The following is a 21,707-nucleotide window of genomic DNA, read 5'->3' as shown; positions in this document are numbered from 1 at the left end:
TAACTTCAGGCATATCCTAAAATATGCACTAAAGCTAAAATCAAACACATCCTTAAGTATTTTCATGAATATGGATAGCTGTTGTATTAGATTTGATGAGATTAACTCTGGCCATGAAGTAACAGGAAATGCCTGGCCATAATTTCATTATGTTTCTACAGACAGGAAAAGTAGATCACTATATCTGTGTGCTCAAATTTTTGATGCTGTGCTGTGCACAGTTAAATGTTTTTGTAAAATCTTTCTGACCATTAATGAAAACCGTACTAGGAGGAAATCAAGACTTCATTCTCAGTCTTTTATTGGATTCAGAATGGTTAATAGCAACGTGTTTCATTCTTGAAAAACATTTCATATAATGTGTCTAAATGTGTTTGGAATTACAAGTGAGAATGAGAGGACAATTGGCTACACAAACTTAGAAAGGAAAAGAGTAAACTGTACACAAGCGCTAAGGATGTTACAGAGTATAGCATGTTTCTTACAGTTTTGTTTTAGTTTTGATGCTGAAAGATTTTATTCACATCAGTAGCCTTTGTTTCAATCCTTTTTTGCTTTTTCTACTTCAATATCTACAGTTCTGCAATATTTATGTGCGGAGCTCTTTGCATTTTTAATTTCAAATCATCTCCTATTGCAGTTCATGAAGTCTTTCAACAGTAGGCTGTTAATCCTCTGCCGATTAATATGATTTCAGCGATAATCCTTTCATTTGTTGAATTTTTAAGTCATATAATCATTAAAGAATGCACTTGACAGATTTTCCATTAGAGAAATACAATGAAGGTGGTATGCCTTTAATGTACGTCGATAGCACTTCATGTTGCTCGTTTATAAAATTAATTTTGCAGATGAAGCAAGTAAGTCTAGAATTAGTAACTGGTCTTTTCCCTTTGATATTACCTTTGAAATTTTTAGAGTAAGTTATACAGGGAATTTCAGAGCAGCCAGTGTTACAATATCTGCTTGAAAACTCTTTTCACAACTCCGTTGTTACTTTTCTCCTGGAATAAGGGTCAGCTGGAGTTCTACCCTGATATTTTAAAACATCAAATTATGTGGAAAAAGAACAGGATATAGTTTAGTATGTGAAATTTGCCTTCCATTAGGCCATAGGATGTAAATATTATACAGGAGTTATTCCAGATCCTTGCATGAGTCTTATTCATATAATTCAGAAAAATATGTGACTGAAATACTCTTCCAAAGGTGAGATGGAAGGCTTCAATTATCTCATAAAAATGGCACACACAACTCTCCTGTTATTAGAGATTTTTGTTTGCTGTTGATTGCCAGCTCACTCTATGTGACTGCAGTTTTCATGCAATTCTTTACTTCTTTTGTCTTATCTTTGCTCTGATATTACCTGAATTCACCTATGCCTCATTTTTCTGCTCTTTTATTCGCATTGATGAAACAATAGGCAAGAAGAGAAGGTATAGGTATTCAGACAGTTAACAGGCGTGGCCTATCATTAATTACTAGGCTGAAATTTCATATTTGTGTACTGAGGACTCGGATACTTCAAGCAGAAGAGGGAGAAAGCAGACACCACAAACCTTTAGGAAAATCAGGTCCTGAACTTGGCAAATCCGTAGCTGATTTTGTCACATATTTGCAGCTTTAAAATGATTTGGCCTTTGCAACAGCCAAAATAAGTGTCCTTTAATCACTTCCAACCTATTAACAGATGGGCAAACAGCTTTTATAAGTGGGGCATAAAAAATACTCCAGTATCAGCCAAAACTAATTAGTAGCAATATCTGAACTGCAATTTATAAGTGATGGAAATATATATTAATGTAGAGAAACTGATGGCTTGATAAAAATTGCTCTTCAAACATCATGCCTGGTATTTGTTCTGGCCTAGAATGTTCTAAACACTCCTTAAATAAAAACACTTTTTTTTTCCCAAGTCTAGCTATTTTCTTCCAGTAAAGCAACAAATTTGGTGATTAAAAAAGCTCATTTAGAAGTAGTGTAACTGATAGAAATTGTATTAAGCAAGTGGTAGTTTAGTACGTGTCTTTTGTTATACATAAAAGTGAAAGGACAGTGTAAATGCTATATAACATTAACTGAAGTTAATCTTTAAGAAAAGTACAAAGTACCAATACAAGACGTAATTTATACACCAGTGGCAGATTACATTAAATACATCTTTACATTGCACTATTAATCAGCATATGTAGATTGCATGAAATTAAATTGTGAGATGATAGAAAAATTGCCATATGCATAATTCAGTAGAAAGATCCAGTCAATGCATTGCCATCAGTTCTGCAGAATGAATTTGATTTTAGAAATACATTTGTAGTGCAGGCAGCTGCTGTACCTAAGTGAGAACTTGAATGTACGCTTGGAATTTCAAACAAGCACTTGTTCATATCTTCCATATTTTTTTGTTATTATGATTTTTAAAAGACCAAGCAGTTGCAGACTCAGAATTGTTCTGAAATACATTTTCAAAAAAAGAGTTAATTTCATATTTGGTGGTGTTAGAAAGACTTTCTTTCCTTACATTGCTCTATCTTCCACAGATAACCTACTTCTCCTTACCAATTTCCGTAGTGATTTGAGGGCTTTCTTAAAAAATCAAACTCTATCTAAAATACGAATCTGATGGCAGTGTCAAGAAAAGTTCTCAAATTTTTCTTCCTGTAAGTTAACAGAATGGGTTCTGCCCTCTCATGTAGATAATCATTTCTGATAACCTTTTTCTCAAAATTTGAAAACAAAACCAGCCAAACAAAAAAATCCAAGCAAAAAAAACCCACAATAAAAGTATTATGTGCATTCTTTATGTGCATGTACCTAATAAATCAGGTACTTCCCTTCTTGTGCATCCAACATGATGTCCCTGACCTTTTGAAGGCAGTGGACTGATCTGTTCAGTAGTGTTGTCCTTCGATATCCTAATGTTTGACACAGTAAATAAGCATTACCTGCAAACTGGCTAGAGTTGTCTAGAAATGGCCGTGGAAATGACTCCACTCATGGTATCCCCTGCGCAACTCAAGAAACTGCAATTTCTCAGAAACCTTGCAAGCAAATAGAAATGTTGCACTCTGTTATAATTTCTGGGAAATAATAATCAATATTGTTGGTATACAGCTCAGTTAAGCTGATAGATGAATTTTTGGTTCACTCTGAGAAGATACAGTGGGTGTATCAGAATGTGAGCAGTAAGATTGTGGTCCCACACTGGGAAGTTATATGAAATACCTGTAAGTTTTTTTAACCAGTGGAGAGATCAAGATTTATGGGACAGATTTTTCTTCGTGGCACAAATTGAAATGATGAGTAAGTGCAAATGATACTTTTTAATTATAAAAAGATGGTCTGATTAAAAGTCTTGTGGGCTTTTGGCTAGAAGGAGAAAGTGCTGCAGAACACCAGAAAATACCTAGTTTGGAATTCATCATCTAACCTATTTCTGTAACAATAAAATGAAAATCCAGTTAAGGAAGTAAAATCGTAAGATTCTGAGTAGCACTCAGATCTCTGTTTCTCAAGCATTTTTGTCTGATTAACACCTTGCTTAATTAAGGCCAGGCACCAAAAAACATTTTCCTGACAAATTATATTTCGAGCAGATTGGTTTAGTCTTGGCATAATCTGGGTATATTAAGTAAAACTGCAGCTGACTTTACAATATATGGTTACTTATGACCTTAACTATAAAAATGACTATTCCCTTAAGAAAAAAAGAAATCTCTGAATGTGTTAGATGAGAGAAAATACTCAGCTATATTTCAGTTTACATTTCTGCCAGTTAGACAGCTTCAAATGCAAAATCTAGTGCTTTGATTAACCACTTTAGAGAGTTAATTTCTTGTTTTTTTTCTTTTTTTTTTTTGGTCTGTTTGTTTTTAATTAAGACAAAATTGATATATTTTTGGGTTTAAATATGATTTTTTTAATTAATTTCTCTGTGACAGAAACGTATACAGGTCAGGTTATTGAGTATCTCCTTGGGTCTGGTGTTTTTGCTATCTTATTTTGAAAGGAAAAACTCCAATACAGCCTTTCTTTGTATGTACTTACGGAAAGGATTGACTTTAATACATTTCTATGTACTTGTAAAATGTATGGTTGTTTTTTTTTTTTTTTTTGAAATTTAATGGAAAATTTCCTGACTAATTTCCCGGCACATTAATAAAAGCTATGAAAGTTAGCATTTAGATAGAAGGGATACATTCATATTAAGGGTGTCAGAGGGTCTATCTACTGGAGGTATTATATCCTTTGTAAGAAATATATATATATATGAAATATATATATATGAAATTTACATATGTATATAAAAATTTATTTTTTTAGCCTGACTTAAAGTCATTACTTCAGGAAAGTGGTTTTTACATTAGATAAGTTTTTTGCATACTCCTGGGATGGATGGAAAAAGCTGTGTAGTTGAATAGGAATTGAAAATATTAAAAACGTTTAAAGTAGTAGCTTAATCCTTATCGTTTACAAAAACATGAGAATTCAGCTCATCTATGCATCTGTAACAAAATATTTGTCAAATAGATTTGGATGGTTATTCTGTAATAGTAAATGGTAAATTACCATCAGTTTCATTTCAGTCTTTTCAATATATTCATGTAAGTGAAAGGTTTGTATGTGATTTTGTAATTATTTTAAGTACAACCTGAAATTTGTGTACTAGAATTTTGATTCATGTTTCAAACATTTTTCTACCAAACTGAAAAACAAATTTTCTGTACTTCAATTTCTAGTGATAAATGCCTTTCCCTTCAAACACAGAAGAAGCTGAAGAAGAACGTAACTCACCCAGAAATCTTTGAAGCTGTTTGTGATAGTAAAAAGCATCCTAGGAATAGAGAAGAACTTAAAGCAGTCATTTGCATTCAAAGATATGTGAGAGGGTGGCTTGTACGTAGGGCGTACAAGAGAGTAAAGATTAAGGTAATGTTTTGATTGTTTAATCCATATACTGCTTAAATTCTAGTTGTGTAAGAATTATTACTATTTGGCAATGAAAAAAATCCTGTGCTCAGCTAGCCATTTGTCTGCCATTGCTCTTCTGCACCTTCAAGGTCAGAGGTAATTCATTGATGGTGAGTTCTCTGCTGGAACCTGTTTCTATCACTTGATTGTAAGAATTCTCTCCATTATTTTTAGAAGAGAATAGCCTGTGTGACCTATGATTCTTTTGCCTTTAAATACTGTTGTTATATATGTGTATTGTATTGTTAATTAAAGGACTTGCAGTTTTTGAGGTAAACAAGATATGGATAGCAGACTGTTATTGCACTCTTCTTCCTCTGTTTTATGCTTGAACTACTGAACAAAAAACATGGATTCTGCAGTGTAGTTACTGTTCTTGTTTTTCAGCAAGTATTGCTAAATGAAATGTCATTTCCTGAGAAATGATATAACACCAATGCCACCATACACGCTTCTGATTTCAATCTCAGAGTTCATATCAAGTTAGAAGAGCTTATGCATATTGCAGGTTGGATGCTTGTGGAGGCTGAACAACTTCAGTTAAGATATCATTTTTCTAGTGATATCTAAGCCTCTTGTCTCAGAAGCATGCCATAAGAAAATATGTATCTCATTGAAGTAAGTGGGTCAAGTAGGAACTGAGTCATTCATTAAACTATCTATTTTATTAGTTTTCCAGAATCCTAAAATACATTGTAAAAATCAGGTCATATTATTTGGTAATCATCAACCTTTAAAAATGTTCCTTCACTTTATATACAAGAGGAGAAGCAGTTTTTGCTGCTGATAAAATTAAGAATGAGGTAAAACTACGTGTCTTAATATCTACTTCTGGGCTGCAGGAGACAAATACGTATTTTTCCTCCGATGACATAATTTAAATCAAAAACCAAATATTGAACATAAAGTTTCTCACCTTGTTCACTGTTCCACTTTTTCTCTGCTGAGATACAGAACCTTGTTCCAGACTTCGCAGATAGTATTTCCTATTTTACACAGTTCCTGACCTACTTATATAATTTGGAATAAAATGTGTTTATCCAAAAAAGTTTTATCCAATAGTTTTACCTAGTCAGCTCTGGAATGGACTATTTTGCATTAGTTCTGTGGAGTAATTGTTTTCACACATCTGTCCAAGTGTTTACAGCAGTGGAATTTATTATTGTTTTCTTTAAGGTTTTTCCTTTGTGCTGCACACCTCTCCACTCTATCTCATCTGTTTTTTTCTTTTTTTTCTTTTTTTTTTTTTTTGTCACTTTCAGTAATGAGTAATGAAAGTGAAAAATATCTTTAATTACAGTCAGCAAGTCATGGGTCATCCTTACTAGCAGCTGTAAAGTGCTACCGTAACATGATGGCACGCATTAAAAGTCGAGCTGGTGTTTTGGATCTGTCTACACCACTTCATTATTTTGAATTAGAGGAGTGGATGGACAAGAAAAAATGTAAGTAATTGCATTTAACACAAAATTACCTTAATTTTAATTCCAGTAGTCTGGCACTTGTTAAGTAATATTCCATGTTCACAACACAATCATTTTTAAATGGTTTTTGGTACAAGGCAGATTTCATTTCCCCTTACAGACAGCTGCATTTCTAAAACATCATTCCAGAACTTCAGAACTGTAGGATTTAATTTGAATAAAGAGACTGTTCCAGTCATTTGGTAAAGAAATTAATAATTAAGTATCACTATTGTGTCAACGTGATGTGGTCTCAGACCCTAATTAACTGTTAAGTGATGGGCAACATTGTGTAATGTCGCAAAGCAAGATTTCTAGTGACTTCAAAAGAAGGTACCTTTGTAGATTTTTTGAGCAATCTATGTACTGAAAATTGTATTCATGGAACTAATTTTACACTTGATATGTTTATCCTATTTGATGACTTTCCTGTTTCCTGTAGTCAAGCAAGTGTAATAGTGAGGACACGTTATAGTTCATCTGCATGTTACAAAACTCATAGGCACAACAGGTAAACTGCAATGACTGAGAGGAGCATAGATGTCAATAGCTTGAAGGGTGCTTTTCTTGATGGTTCTCATGATAAATAAGCAAAAAACATTGAAATACAAGGAAATAGTTGACTAATATCAAAGCTGCCTGTTTCTTAACTCCAGATGCTCTGCTCACTGACTTTTGCATAGTTTTGAATATATTTGTGTCATTCTTATTACCCAGATGATATGGGAAGATATTAAGGAAAAGAAAAAGCAGTTCAGACTGCAAAAATATAATCTAAATTTCCTTTTTACATAATCTATTGTCCTTCAAATTCCTCTTCCAGTGGAAGATGTGGCTGCAAGATTAGGTGAAAGCGTACAATAAATAACTTTCCTGATAGGAAAAACTAAGAAAACAAAAATTAAAGTTTTCAACTATGCAACAAAACAATAGCACTCTACATTGGACTTAGATGTGCTGCTTTATTTTTTCTACTCTAAATAAGCATTTCAGAGAAATAAAAATATAGTACCAACTAAAAGTTGATTCTGATTGATTCTTACACCATTTGAACATGAAATGTATTAATTGTTTAAATTTTGATTCCAATTTTCATTCAGTCCTTTGAGTCTACATACATAAGGTTTTATACCTTTGGAAAAAGTAGCTTCTGGATGTTGATGACATAGTCTCAGTGTTTACTTCAAAATTCCATAATCAGGTCTTGTATTCCTATCACCACATATGAAATATGTATATACTTTAAATACTATATGCAGAAATGAGTTTTTTCCCTAATATGATATGAAAAAAAAACCAGTAAAACTAATTAACTCCTAGAATGTAGTGTAAATCCTCCTGAAAAAGTTTATCTGTTTTTCCAGGCTGAGTAGTTCATAACACACTGGGTGATGTTGGCTAGCTGAAAAATTTGTACTGCTCTTCGTATTTTGATGACATGCTTTTCAGTTGTTGTCACTAGTGCTTTAACAGGAAGTCTTAACGTTATACCTTCAAAGCATCTTTGTAGATATGACAGGATGTTGCAGCTCAGTATATTGTCTTTTGTTGTTGTTTTGTTGTTACGGTCTTCAAAAATTAGAGTGCAAAGTCTGACTTAAAAGGCAGATGCTGTTTTTCTGGAATACTAAATTGACATTAATTTGCTCTTCTTTGGTGAAGACAGAAACAGACATTACAGATGCTCACACATAGCGTAGAATGTAATTTGATCTATTTCTGTTAACCCTTAGAGAAAAATTATTGGTCTATTAGTAGATAGTAAGTTTAGCTAGACAGATGACCTCTGTCTCTCAGGGATGAAGATTTTTGGCAGCAGTTCTGAAAAAAATGTGTGGGGTAGGTAGATCAGCTGTGGACCTCAAAGTCTAGATGACTAAGGGTTTCCATTTTTAATTCATACTTTATCCTCCCTGAGCAGTGCAAACTAACCACGCAGTGCCTATCTCTCTGAGTTAGTGTATTTGACTAAGCTATATTTTTAAATATATTGAATTTGTCAAAAAAATAATTGAATGTACATGTCTCTGTTTTTTTCTAATTGTGCATCTACAGGCATCTCCATTATGACATTACTAGAGGCAATGTCTTACATTGGGAATTTTTTCACCTGCATTTTATTTTAGGGGCAACAGTTTAATATACTATTTTAGAGCTTGTTTGCCAAGTAAAAAAGAGTATGAACCACTGTAGTTATCCACTTTCCTCAGCCTCTTTCTACGAGCCTTGTCTTGCAGGGACTGGTTCGTCAGCTTTCCTTGCTGAGAAATCCTTATATAGGGAGAGAATTCTTTCAACCTATCTGTTCTCTTTGGTGCTTGGTAAGGATGATGCGAGTTTTACTTATTGCAAAATTCAGCCATCAGCAAGCTACCTAATCATCAGATTTCCACACAGGCCTATGGTTTCCGTACTTAGTTTACCAAATGAATTAACTTGATCCTAAAGAAAATATTTCTAGAAAAATTGGTGCCTAATAGCATATTGTAACTACATGTCTAATGGGATCTTCTCTTCTTAGTTTATGAAGCAATGTTTTCCAAGAGGGAGTTTGGCCAAAAAATGGACAGAAATCATCTACCTGAGTATTTTAGAGACTGTGGATATTTTATACCTGCCAGCGGAGTACAGCGGATCTTTCAGCTGGTCTTTCCAGGTAAGTTGTTATTTAAAAATGCTTTGCAATGGTACAGAAAGTTCAAACGCAAGTGTAGATTTCAAGTCATTTGTTTCCATTGTGTCATGAAGCTACTGTTCTTAAAAGCATAGTTCATGTTCTTTTTGGAAATGAATCATTTTATCCTTATACATGAAATAAAGTACATTTTGTTGAATTGCCTTTTGTCTAACAATGCAGGACTACAGCTCCATAATATCTTGAAATGTAGTAAAAGAATGAAGAGAAAGTTTGTAGCGGGTCTGCACTTGCGGGTGCCTCCAGGAAAAACACTTGCCTTATTCCTTGTTTTGTAATGTCAGTGGTACTTGCTTTTCATCACTCTTAAGCAACAAAGCCCAACTAAATTTTAAAAACATTCACAAATGAATAGATGAATGTAAATAGAATAAGATGCCATGAGTCAAGGTATAAAGTACTGTAAACAGAAGGGAGAAAATTGCCCTTTAAAAATAGAAAAAAATAAAAATATTAAAAAAATTAAGCCCTTCACATAAAGCTAGTCTTATCTTCCTTCTGTCTTTTCTCTTTCCTGGGGTAGTCAGCTGGGAAACCTGCAATACTCTGCTCTGACTGCTGATCAGCAGCTCTTGGGTAAGGCTTGTGGAGGCAGCCTCTTTGAGAGCCTCACAGTGTGATTTGGGAGATGCCATTATCCATTTCTCCTCTATGGTAGCATGCTTTTGTTTTATAATGACATATATAGGTGCTGTGAACGGAAAGCTGATCTAAACACAGATATTACTTCTGTGTCTTAAGTTTTACATCCACCTCAACACAGAGGTTCTTGCAGATGGTGAACTTTGGAGGTTACAATTAATTCCATACATCAGCGTTTTGAAAGAATGCTTTTGGAATCCTTCCTTTAGTGAGAGAAAATCGTATTTAATTGGTGCCTTTGCTTTGTTAATGACCTACGTGGGATTTCTTTTTATGACATATATATACATTGCTGTCTTCCAGCTATGTCTCTGTTCAGGCTGCATCTTTGAGATGAAGGTGATCTCTTTGAGTGTCTGACTACACATTGTACTTTTGCACAGTATGCTGCTTCTCGGTGTTGGCTCCTAGTAAATGCAATTAATTTATTATGGAAAATCATGTATTACATGTCATTTAGGTCACATTCCTAAGACAGTGTGAATAAGACCAGGTATTTTTAGGCATTTGTTCAGTCCCCATCACTATGGTAACAGGGGATTTTGTGACTGTGAGACAGATTTCTGTCTTATATCCTAGATTTGGGAGACTATTGCTACTTTATGCCGTGTTCACAGTCAGACTAGGGAAGGTTCATGCTTCCCCACTCATTATTTAATTTATTTAGAATCTCTTAGATATGAGGTGTTATCAAGACTGGTTCACCCATTTGAAGCAGGGTGTGAGCTTCTTATTCATTTCAAGTTTAAAACTCTCTCAAATTATGGATGTGTAAATGATGAATAATTGCTGAAATGTAGAGATGTGCTAGTGTCTAAAGGGCACCCATAAAATGGTTTCTAACATGAAAGCATTTTGAATAAATGGCACTTATCTATAAAGTGCCCTCTCTTTCTCAATTTTATAATACAAATGTCATTATTTCTGAGGATAAGTTATTAACAGAGTATAACCTTGCTAAATTGCCTTAGGAAAGAGACTGCAATTGGCTGAGTGTTTTGAATTTCTTAATATGGATTTGATGCAACTGTCTCCTGTGCAGAGCATCTAATACCGTCAGACTGCCTATTTAGGAAAGGAAAGATAAGGTGTGTGTGTGTGTGGGCAGAGTGTTGGAGAGATCTACTAGTAATAACTGTTCTGACTTTTTGGGGTGATTATTGCATCTTATATGGCCATGCTACTGATCCAATGAAGGTTATAAAAAAAGAAAAGGTGCGCTTGCCTTGTGACTATTTACTGTGAACACAGGAAATATAAAAGGATTCAAATTTTCTCTTTAAAATTTTTGTCCCTTTTTATTTTTTATTTTTTTATTTTTTTAGATTTTCTTCTTTCTCCCTCCTATCTCTCCCCTCTTTTTTCTTTCTCCATTTTTTTCCCCCCTAATGAATCTATTTATTGCTCAAGGAACAGGGTCTGTGAAAATAAGTACCTCACTGTTAAATGTCCTGTCACCTTTCCATTTCCAGTAATGAAAAGATGAGTACTATCTTTGGCTAACAATAATTTAGGCAGTCAAAGCTTGAGACCTCTTATTTTACATGCTCTCTTCAGAGTTTTAGTTACATCACTCTTAAATAACTACAAATCTGATTTAGTATGGATCTGCTTATTTGAAGCAGTTTATTTTTTTTGTATAAATTAGACACTGAAGATAGTAAAAATGATTGGAATAAAGCAAGAATATTGGTAGGGAAATACTAATAGGCACTATTGCATAACAACAAATAGGAAAGAAGACTATCCATCGTAAAATACTTGCAATAAGATTAAAAATATCAGGTGGAATAGAGAAAAAAAATTAGTCATGCATGTATGGCTACTAAGCATACTGTTTTGCATAACTGTGCTAATGTAAGAAAAAATACTACAGCAATTTGACCATAATGACAATAATGATGACACTTTTTGGAAATAAGGCACTGTTATGTGGAGTGGACTTGCAGATGCTGAATGCAGACTTGTACAGAAAAACAAGTTTGTGATTTACTTTTGAATTCTGCTTTTCAGCTTCTGGGCAACAAGCTGAGTTTCCTTTAGGTCAAATGAATTTCATTGGAGATGGTTCTCTAGATGTTTCTGTATATATCTTGCTTCCTGAAGTAGGAAGAAAAGTGAGTATCTTGGTTATTAGCTAAAACATTTCTCACTGAGATACTGACTGGGATTAATTGAATGACTTTAGGTCAGTGATGAGGTTTAGTTCCCACTTTAAAGAAATCATAATGCAGTGTTATTTAGATTTCATACACAGATAGTGATGATATGTTGTCATATTTAACACCAGTTTCTTCTGCTACTTGATTCTGATGAGAGAAAACCTCACCCCGACACCACTGTGCTTTGTTTGAACCAAATAAGAAAATCAGAGATAATTAACCAGCCTATTTTTGGCCTTATATTTGAAGTACCTATTGAAATCATACTCTGTATTTCTGAAAAATATTTATAGACGTTTTTCATGTAGTAGAATGCTTACTTTTTTTTCTCTGATAGACTCAAAATGCTTTATGTTGTGTTTAGGTAAATTTTTACATGGAATTCAGTAAATCATTGCATGCATTAAGATTGTATGCTGAGACTTCTACTTATTCTGCCTTTAGATTTGCTGAGGAGTCCTACAGCAGTATCTTCTTTAATGCATTCTGTAGTTACTGGCATTACTCCTATTAATACTCAACTAGTATGTCTGTCAGGTACACACTTGTTAGCTGATGCTGGTGCCTTTTGTTAGAAGGAAACCGTTCACAGTTGCAGCGTCCCGATCATTGGTGTGCTTTCAAATAAAATACAAACACAGTAAGGATTTTCTCTGCAATTGGCCCTTCTAAGCAGCCTGTATCAAAAGCCGGATTTTTACACTTCGTGTTTGTGATCTTGATAACTAGTCATGTGTTTATACAAAATATTCAGTGTTTAGGCTAAGGATACAAAATACTGCATATTCTTCTTGAATTTGAATTATTGCCTGCAAGCCACCTCAGTTTTTATCAGCTTTGTCTCGTGGCTGATCTGTGTTTGCAGGAACAAAGTAAATCATCTCTGAATTTTAAAATGCACGTATGTATATACATATACATATACATACATACACATATATATACATATAACATACATATATATATGTATGTTGCCAGAGTACTGAAACTGGCAAGCTGGGATGGCTGGAGCTCTTTAGCCTGGAGAGGAGAAGGCTCAGAGGAGACATTATAGTGGCCTTCCAGTGCCTGAAGGGGGTCTACAGGAAAGCTGGGGAGGGACTTTTTATAACGGCGTGTAGATACAGTATGAGGAGAAATGGTTTTAAACTGGAAGAAGGTAGATTTAAGCTAGATATTAGGAACTCATTCTTTGCTGTGAGAGTGGTGAGATGCTGGCACAGGTTGCCCAGTGAGATTGTGGATACCCCCTTCTAGGAAGCCTTCAAGGCCAGACTGGATGGGGCTGTGAGCAACCTGGTCTAGAGGGAGTTGTCCCTTACTGTAGCAGGGTGGTTGGAACTAAATTATCTTAAAGGTCTCTTCCAGCCCAAACCATTCTATAATTCTAATGATTAATTGGCAAATACTGTTTGAACTTACATATATTAGCAGAAGGTGAGCTTTTTACAGGCACTTTTGGATTGCAGACTATATCTGGCTGGATTTGAAATAATTAATGACAGTGCAAAACAGTGAGCTTTAACGGATGTGTCAAAGTAATGTGTCTTCATTAAAGTCAGTGCCCATTCCCTTTCCGTCTGCAGACAGAGAGATCTCCAGGGAATGAGATTCCCTTGCATGATATTGTTACAGGATAGCAGAGCAATCTCAGAGCTCCCTCATCACAACCTTTGGTTTTAGAGCTTGACTCATGCTGAGCCTTTGTCATTTTTTGGTCCCCCTGGCCCATTCCATGTTAACTGCTCCCTGTACTGGAGCTTCTAGAAATCTCTTGTGTTTGGAGGTTCAGCTCAGAAATGGAACTACGTGACTCTGAAGCTTTGCCCTATGCACTCTGCAGTTACTTTCCCTCTCAGTTGTTTCCCACTGTGATTCGTATTTGTGACATCTTATGAATAAATTGTTAAAAATAAACAACGCCTAATAGCAATTTATTTTGCAATGATGCCAGAAAGGTGTTATTTATAGAATGGGACCTTTGTGTTTTGTGTATTGTACACATTTTGAAGAAAAATATGCTTCCTGAATCACTGATGGGAAATAGCCTCCTAAACCTGTTTATTTCTCATTAAACAAAATCTTATAGAACAAGCAATAAAAACCTATGAATACTGTAATAGGAACAGAGATGTAAGGGCCCTCATGGATCTGGCAGAACACTGTGCACTGGTGTTTCTTTTGTTTTATTTTTTTTGCAGTAATGTTTACCACAGCTCCCTGGTTATGAGCCCTGAAAAAGACATAGGCTACTATTATGGCCATTTAAGTCAAACATAACATCAAGAAATTGAAATTCCCCAGTGGAAGAATGCTATGAGTGAATTAGTGATAATGAATAGATGCATTAATGAAATGCATTATAAAATGCTATTGCGAAACTTCAGATTTTTTATGCAATGGCTGCTGCATCAAGGCTAAACAAAAAGTTGCATCTAATGATCCCTTTAGACCTTAAAGACTGTGGGTTGTTCATCATCAGCTGTGGCAAAAGGAAATAAAATCGATATACCCCTCTCATTAACTTCTGATCCCCTCTCAAAAGAATTACAGAATATTGTGATTTTAAAAGATTAAAGATATCCCACAGCAGCTGGAACATTTATCATTGAGCATGTAAGGGCCATAGTGGCTGGATCCAACCACTATCTGATTAATATTTGTCCACGTGCATCCTTTCTGACCTCCCATATGTATACAAACGTAAGTTTGTGTTTCTCTCTCTCTCTCTCTGTCTGTCTGTCTGTCTCTCTCTCTCTCTTTTTTCTTCAGAAGAAGGCAAGTTTTGTGCTTAAGAACTTAATTTTCTTGAGTGTTTTTCTGTTAGCATATCATCGTTATGCTCCTCCTGGGGCTGGCAAATAGGAACAGGAAATTCAATTTGGGTTACCCACAAGCCTAGAGTACTCTATGCCAGCCACCAACCTTGTTTTGACATGATTAAAATGTTATTTCTTTCTTTCAGTAAAAATAGTCCATCATTATGGATTTATTAAGATGTGTTGATATTGAAGTTGAGATCTAAATAAAACTAATGACCTATTTTGTTACTGAAGAGTGTTTTTTTCACGTCTGTTCACTTCTTACATCGAATTTAGAATTATTCTAAAAAAACCTACTTTGGAACAACAATCAGAGAAATTTTCTTTTTAAATTTTTTTTTGCTGCAATGTCTGCGGAACACCTGACAACAGTTGATCCCGTAGTATGCTGACACTGCTGCCTTGTGTCCGAACTAACGCTGTCATATATCCTCATGTCTGTCTCATTTATGTAAGTTATAAAATCTTGGTCTACCTTTTTGTTCCATCTGTATTAGAATCTGACATGTCAAGTCCTATTCTGTGACTAGGGCTCCAGAGGACTATCCTAATACAAATAAACTGTAGAAATAATGACGCACTGCCAAATCTGCTCTAACGAAATTTGGGTAATTCTAAAATTTGAATTATAAATTTCACTATGCCAACATAGATGAAGTACTCACATTTGACTTGTTTTCTGTGCCAGCCTCCACCCTCACACGTGATACAGGCTGATATCTTTCACTGTGAATTCAGTGGTATGTCTGGAAAGTATAATGCAATTGCAGTAGTTATTAATCACCATATAGCCAGTTCTGGAACGCAGAGCAGTGCTTATGCTTGTCCGACTGTTTCTGGGACAAACAAGCTGGAGGAAGAAGAAAGAGGGACTACCTCCGGGACAGCATTTCTTATATCCAGTGCTTAATCACAAACTTGTTGGGCATTACTACCTTTTTCATGCTCTTTGTAATAAAAAATCTACTTTGGATCACTGTAGTAGAGTGACTTGATTGAGTTGCCCATGTGCTATCATAGCACTTTGGCCTGATTCAAGCCCAGAAAGGCAATTTGTCAAACAATGTATTTTCCTGCCAGAAATTTTTATTGGCAGCAAATTTGCATTTTTACATAAATATTATAGACTTAGTTTGTTAATACATTTCGTACAATACTACAGTTCTGTTGGAGCAGTTTCATCACCTTGTGTGCCTGAATGGAAATGTACCTGATAAATCAAGAGAGGATGCCATTTTTTTCTCTTTGCAATTGCTTTGTTAATTGCTATTCCAGTTGTCTTTTTCCTTAACAGCCTTTACTGCAGCCTATAGAGTTTCCCCCATTTTTGAGCACTTGATTATTCTTTCCAAGTTTAGTGCTTTGCACTTGTCTGTATTGAATTTTATCTTATTGATTCTGCTCTTTTCCCAAATTTATCAAGATCATTTTGAGTTTCGGTGTTCTCCTGTAAAGTGCTCGTAATTGCTTCTAGTGTGGTGTCATCTACAAGCTTTATTAGTGTCTATTCTATTATCTTAATAGTTGTTAATGAAAATATCGAACAGAACCAAACTCAGGATAGACCTCTGAGATCTCACTTCATAATTAATCTCAGTTTTGACAGGTAAAAATTCAGCAATACTTTGAGTAGGGTATTTTGATCTTTAATAAGAAAAAGAATAAATTACCAGAAAATATGATATTAAAGATTAGGGAACTATTAGGAGGTTCAAAAATTCTTGCATGGAATAGTGGTATATGGAAGAGTAATTAATTGTTCATCATTTATTGCTAAAATTGCCTTTTATGTGGTTTAAGCAAGTTTGTTCCCCCACGAAAACATGGGAAGATTTATCATAGCACTATCCTTGATCGAAAAGATATATATTAGATTTCAGATGTTCTTTGAACATTTTGCTGCCTGTTAGGAGAGGAGTCGCATAAACTGTCTTAACTATCACCCTTATTAAAATGTAATATATTTATTATATAAATAGGAATTATAGTATTCATATTAGATTTTAGCATACGTATAGTAGAATTCATCTATAAATGTATGTGGATATGTATTATAGTATGCAGAATAAGCAAAAATAGATTTCTCTAGTATATTTTGAAAAAGAGCAGAAGAGTTATATACAGTGAACAAGACTAATTTTTGGAATAAATCTGAATAGTTGCTGCACCCTTCTCCAGTATCTTTTGACAAGGAAATGGATGTAATGAGTTCAAACTTGTCATTTAATAATTACGAAAGGAGAATAATCATAACTTCCAGTTTAAGAATTAATATATAGAATGTGAGCTTCACTGTTTTTAGTTATTTTTATCCATACTATCAAAGCATAACAATTTTACTAATGCTTCTTTATTATATGTAAATCTACATCAGTACATTAGTTTAATTTCTTGGAGAAATAAAAGAGTTGATATTTTCTTATATAGGAAGAGTGATTTAAATTTGACCTGAATTGTTTAAAATTGTCTGAGAACAGCTTCATGCTTCCATACTCGTCAAATAGTTGTATTTTCAAAGGAACATCTAATATTATTCCTTCATATAGAAACTCACGCACACTGGCTCTTAGGTCTAACCTGCAGGCACATACGTAAAAATGCTGACCTCAGTATGATCCTTTTATGCTGTCATCTGCTTGCCATTTAATTTGTAATATTTTCTTCAATTTTTCTTTGTCTGTGAGACTAGCCTTTTTTTCCTGCCACTACGTAGGTTATTTGAGTAACAACATTTTCTTATTAAAAATGCTCCATTGCATAGTCCTGTAAACCATTTTTGACATTTACAACCATCTCAGGTTAGCTGGCATAATCCAGAGCAGTCATATCATTGAGATACCTATTCATTTATTTATTTTTCAAGAATAACTCTAGAAAACCATTCACTCTTCAAACTGAAGGCAAAAAAGAATTCTAAAGCTAAATGATTTTGTGTAGTATCATCTAATCAAACAACTTTGATGTCAAAAATTTATGTTGGAATGAGCCATTTCCATGAAGTTAGCGTCCACGTTAAACTTCTAAGTTGTTAAGAGTATACCATTTTCAAATCTAGTTTTAAAATCACACATCTACAAAAATTGTAAGTAACAAGTTTTATATTTAGATAAATCCTGTTGCTAAAGGCATTCTGTTTTTATATACTTATCAAGAGCTTTTCTTTATTTCCTATCAGTTCATAGTCTTTAGGCATTCTATTGTAATAACTCTCTATGACGTATTATTTTTCAGCCTAGAAGTTCAGTTTCAGTTCTTAGTTTCTTTTCACTAAATTATCTTCTGCATTCTGTTCAGTGGAAGAATTAAATGCTTGTCTGTTTGTCATCTGTTACAGCTGCCTATCCAAAACTGACACAACATACTCTATTTAACCATATGATTAGCTTAGGTTTGTTTAACCGTAAGTTACCGATCTTCTACCAGCATATGATTTGTCTATTGATGTTTGTGTTTCTCCTAAAGGAAACAGATTTGGTTGTCAGTTTTAATGATAAGCAACTTTTACAACTCATTTGGCTTTCTGTGATCCCATTTTGATGTCATTTCTATTATTTTATCTGAATTTTAGTTTTAGTGTAGTCTTGCTAATGTTGTCTGTCACCCAGCAAGAAGTTATATCGTCTGCACTGGAGTCATCTGTCATTGTAGCCATTATCACTGCAAAAAAGCTATAAAACTTTTTTTTTTTTTTTTTTTTTTTTTTTTTTTTTTTTTTTTTTCAAATCCTATGTTTGAAACCACATCTCTGGTGCTGGACACCTTAATGAACAGGTTGCTCTGAAAATAATGCCTTCTATTTATTTTCACGATAACTACGACACGTACGATGAACACTTTATGACAGTGAAAATTCTTAGGTACAAAATACTTTTTTTTTTTTTTTTTTTTTCAACACAGTCATTACCAACAGTTATGCATTTTCACCAGAAATGAAGAAGAACCTACATGCTATGCTCATAAAAATCTGAACCAATGGGGGGGCCCGCTGTCACTGCTGCTGAAACACACCATACCATCAATGTCCAGTTTTTGATCTCCATAAACATTCAGCAAGCACCAGTGAATGTTAACGGGTGCAATTTTTTCCTCCTGGAGGAATTCAGTGGTACATTCCACACACACTTATATGTCAGAGGCCATTTTGCCAGACTGGTCCTCTACTGACATTTGTCACACAGCAACAAAAGGCGAAGGTCCAAATTGTCTCTCTACTGTAATTCAAGACAACATCTATTAAACCTGTGGCATACTACCAAATACTTCGTGATACTCATTAACGGACTTCTTTTCTCTAGAAAAGGAAGTGAATACTCTAAGGTAAAAAAGTGGATTTCTGCATTTCTCTCTTAATGTACACTTGAACTCAAACACAAGAATGAACAATTCTTTTCTCTAGGTTTTCTAGTTTCCTACCCAAGAGTGTGCAGTTAGCATGATATGCTAATTTAATATAGTAGTGGATAAAACATCTGTAACTCTCTCTAGATATTTCAAATACTATTTTCTTTTAAATATACAAACAGGCCCTACCTGCTAGAATTTGATCTGGAGGTCAGTGAAATCAGTACTAATTCAAATTAAGCTTATCACTGAATAATTTGGCTTGGCTGTAGGTTCAGAGAAATATGGGTATTCTCTTTAAGTATTGGCATAATACTGTCACAGTGAGTTAAACATTCATGTGTGAGTAATTAAGAAAAACTTAAGTCCGTTTTTAAAAAAAGTTCTCGATATCAATCAGAGTAGATCTTTGTAAAGCTTAAGCTTGTGCTAGTAAAATAGATACAGTTGCCAAAGCTGCTTTTGTTTTTTTATATGTACTAAATATAACAAAAAATGGTCCAGGTTTAGAAAAAAGATTTAAGATTATTTTTTATGTTTTGGTGTGGGGGGGAAAAAAAGAGTTGCTTATTATGTAGTTTTGCTTTGTGTAAATTCCCCTTAAATTCTGTAGAAGAAAAATGCAGTGAATTCTCTGGAAAATGACATTTTGCACATATTTTCCAGTTTCACTATTATTTCTAAGTCAAGAAAAAAGGTCCAGTATGTTGTGAAAAGGTACTTTGATAATAATTAATTAATTGGCAGTTTCAGAACTGCTTTCTTAGAAAGGATTAAGAAAAATCCTTTTGTAGAGGAAACAGTAAGAACAACTCTGTTGTCGTATGAATTTAACAGGCCTGTGTCTTTTCAGTTAAGAAATCTTAACATTTGAAATGTTAGCATCCAAATTCAAACTTCCATGTCCAAATGGAACATCTGTATACAGAAGAACTGGGATTTTCAAAAGCTCATAGATACATGTTTAGATTTTGTTTTGATACTCTTCAAAACTGTAGACAGGGTTGACTGGGGCTCTGCCTTTTATGAAACCACTAGGAACAAAAATTCTTGTTACAGTACGTCTTTCTTTTGCTTTAATATGGAATAGTTCAAGCAGGATTTTGTGAGTAGTAAATGCAATTGCACATTTTCTGCTATTAAATACATTGTCAGTGATATCTTACTATAACAACTTATGACACATAATGGCCACAGATATAGAAATAACAAGGAAAGGGGAAGATCTAGAAAATGGAGATACCTGCCATAACTGTCTGAATATGAATATAAATCAACTTTTTGGTGCAAAAATTACAAAATTCAATTTGGAACAGTAAGAAATTATTCTTCTGAGTTCAGCTAGTACCTAAGAAAAATTTCACAAGAAATACCACCCAAATGACATTTCGTGCAAGTAGTGAAAAACTTTGTGCAGTAGCATATCAACTGCCATCTTTACAGATGGAGATTTCATTAAGTTTTTGAGGATCACCATTTGTAATCTTGCGCCTGCCAAATGCAGGCAGCTTCCTCACTCATGTTCATTCTTCATCCATGACCTAAAAAAAGCATATTATTGTTTGACCTAAGTCTACAGATAGTAGTTATACATATACCCCAACTAGGAGATATTGAAACACACAATGGTTTTACTTTTTTTACCTGGTGTAAATCTTCCATCTTTTTTGATGAATATACTGTTCAGGTGGATCTTATCTTAAATGTCCAGAAGAAGTAATGTGGCATGGTGTTTTCTTGACAACCTGAGATGGAATAACCTGTATAACAGGTTTCTCTTTGTTGCCTTTGGAAATGTATCTCATTTTTTTTTTTCCATTTAACCCTTCCTAATGCATGCCATGTCCTGAAAAAAATAAATTTTAGCTTGCACAGTTTTAAAAATGGTGTATAAAATATGTAGAATTGGCTTAATTACTAAAAAAAATTTCAGGCTATCAAAATGCCTTTTTTAGAGTATGATGAGTTTCGGATGCTTTTACAGAATGTGAAATAAAGGAACATATTTTAAAATATGAGACACAACCAAAAGCACTGGCAAAGATATCATTAATGGCCAAATTAAACTGTTAGATAGTTACAAAGAAGGATCAAAATAAACATCTGTGTGACTTCTGTGTTCCCCATCATCAAGATGTCCTCAGTGAATTGTTATCAACATGTGAGAATAGGTTAACTTACATGAGGTAACAGCTGAAACTTTGAAATTGTGCTATCTTTTGTTGGTTTGTGTCACAGCCTGAGTGTTATTTAAATACCTTTTTCATTTTTTTTCCCCCTCCGTGTTTAATACTGGATAATACTCCAGAGGCCTCTTTAAAACAGCTAATGTTCCCTTTGGCACTGAAATCTACTTACCTTAACTGACTTCTGTTATACTTCAACCTGACTCTCAGAGTCACAACGGTAATATTCATTTTAATGTCCCGATAGGCTCTTAGTATTCATCAAATATTTGATTTACATTTTCTAATAAGCTTTATGGAATGCAGAAACATGAAACCCATACTCTGCCATGATTCTAACTACCGTGTCTTTCATTAACATTGAACTATTTCTCCAGAATAATTAAAATCTGTAATTGAATATACTAGAATAATTTTGGAAAATT

General features: G+C 34.1%; 1 protein-coding gene across 1 annotated transcript in view; it reads left to right on the top strand.

Moving 5' to 3' along the window:
• Positions 1 to 21,707, top strand: part of IQCM (IQ motif containing M) — a gene marked incomplete at both ends in the record, with an annotated part of 107,927 nt that overhangs the window by 44,534 nt on the left and 41,686 nt on the right. The window contains 3 exon segments of the mRNA XM_079534651.1: positions 4,740 to 4,929; positions 6,272 to 6,416; positions 8,956 to 9,090. Of these exon segments, the coding sequence (XP_079390777.1) occupies positions 4,740 to 4,929; positions 6,272 to 6,416; positions 8,956 to 9,090 (470 nt within the window).

This window comes from Tetrao urogallus (genome assembly GCF_951394365.1).
Source record: "Tetrao urogallus genome assembly, chromosome: 4".
NCBI lineage: Eukaryota > Metazoa > Chordata > Aves > Galliformes > Phasianidae > Tetrao > Tetrao urogallus.
This window is presented reverse-complemented; position numbering and strand designations above follow the sequence as displayed.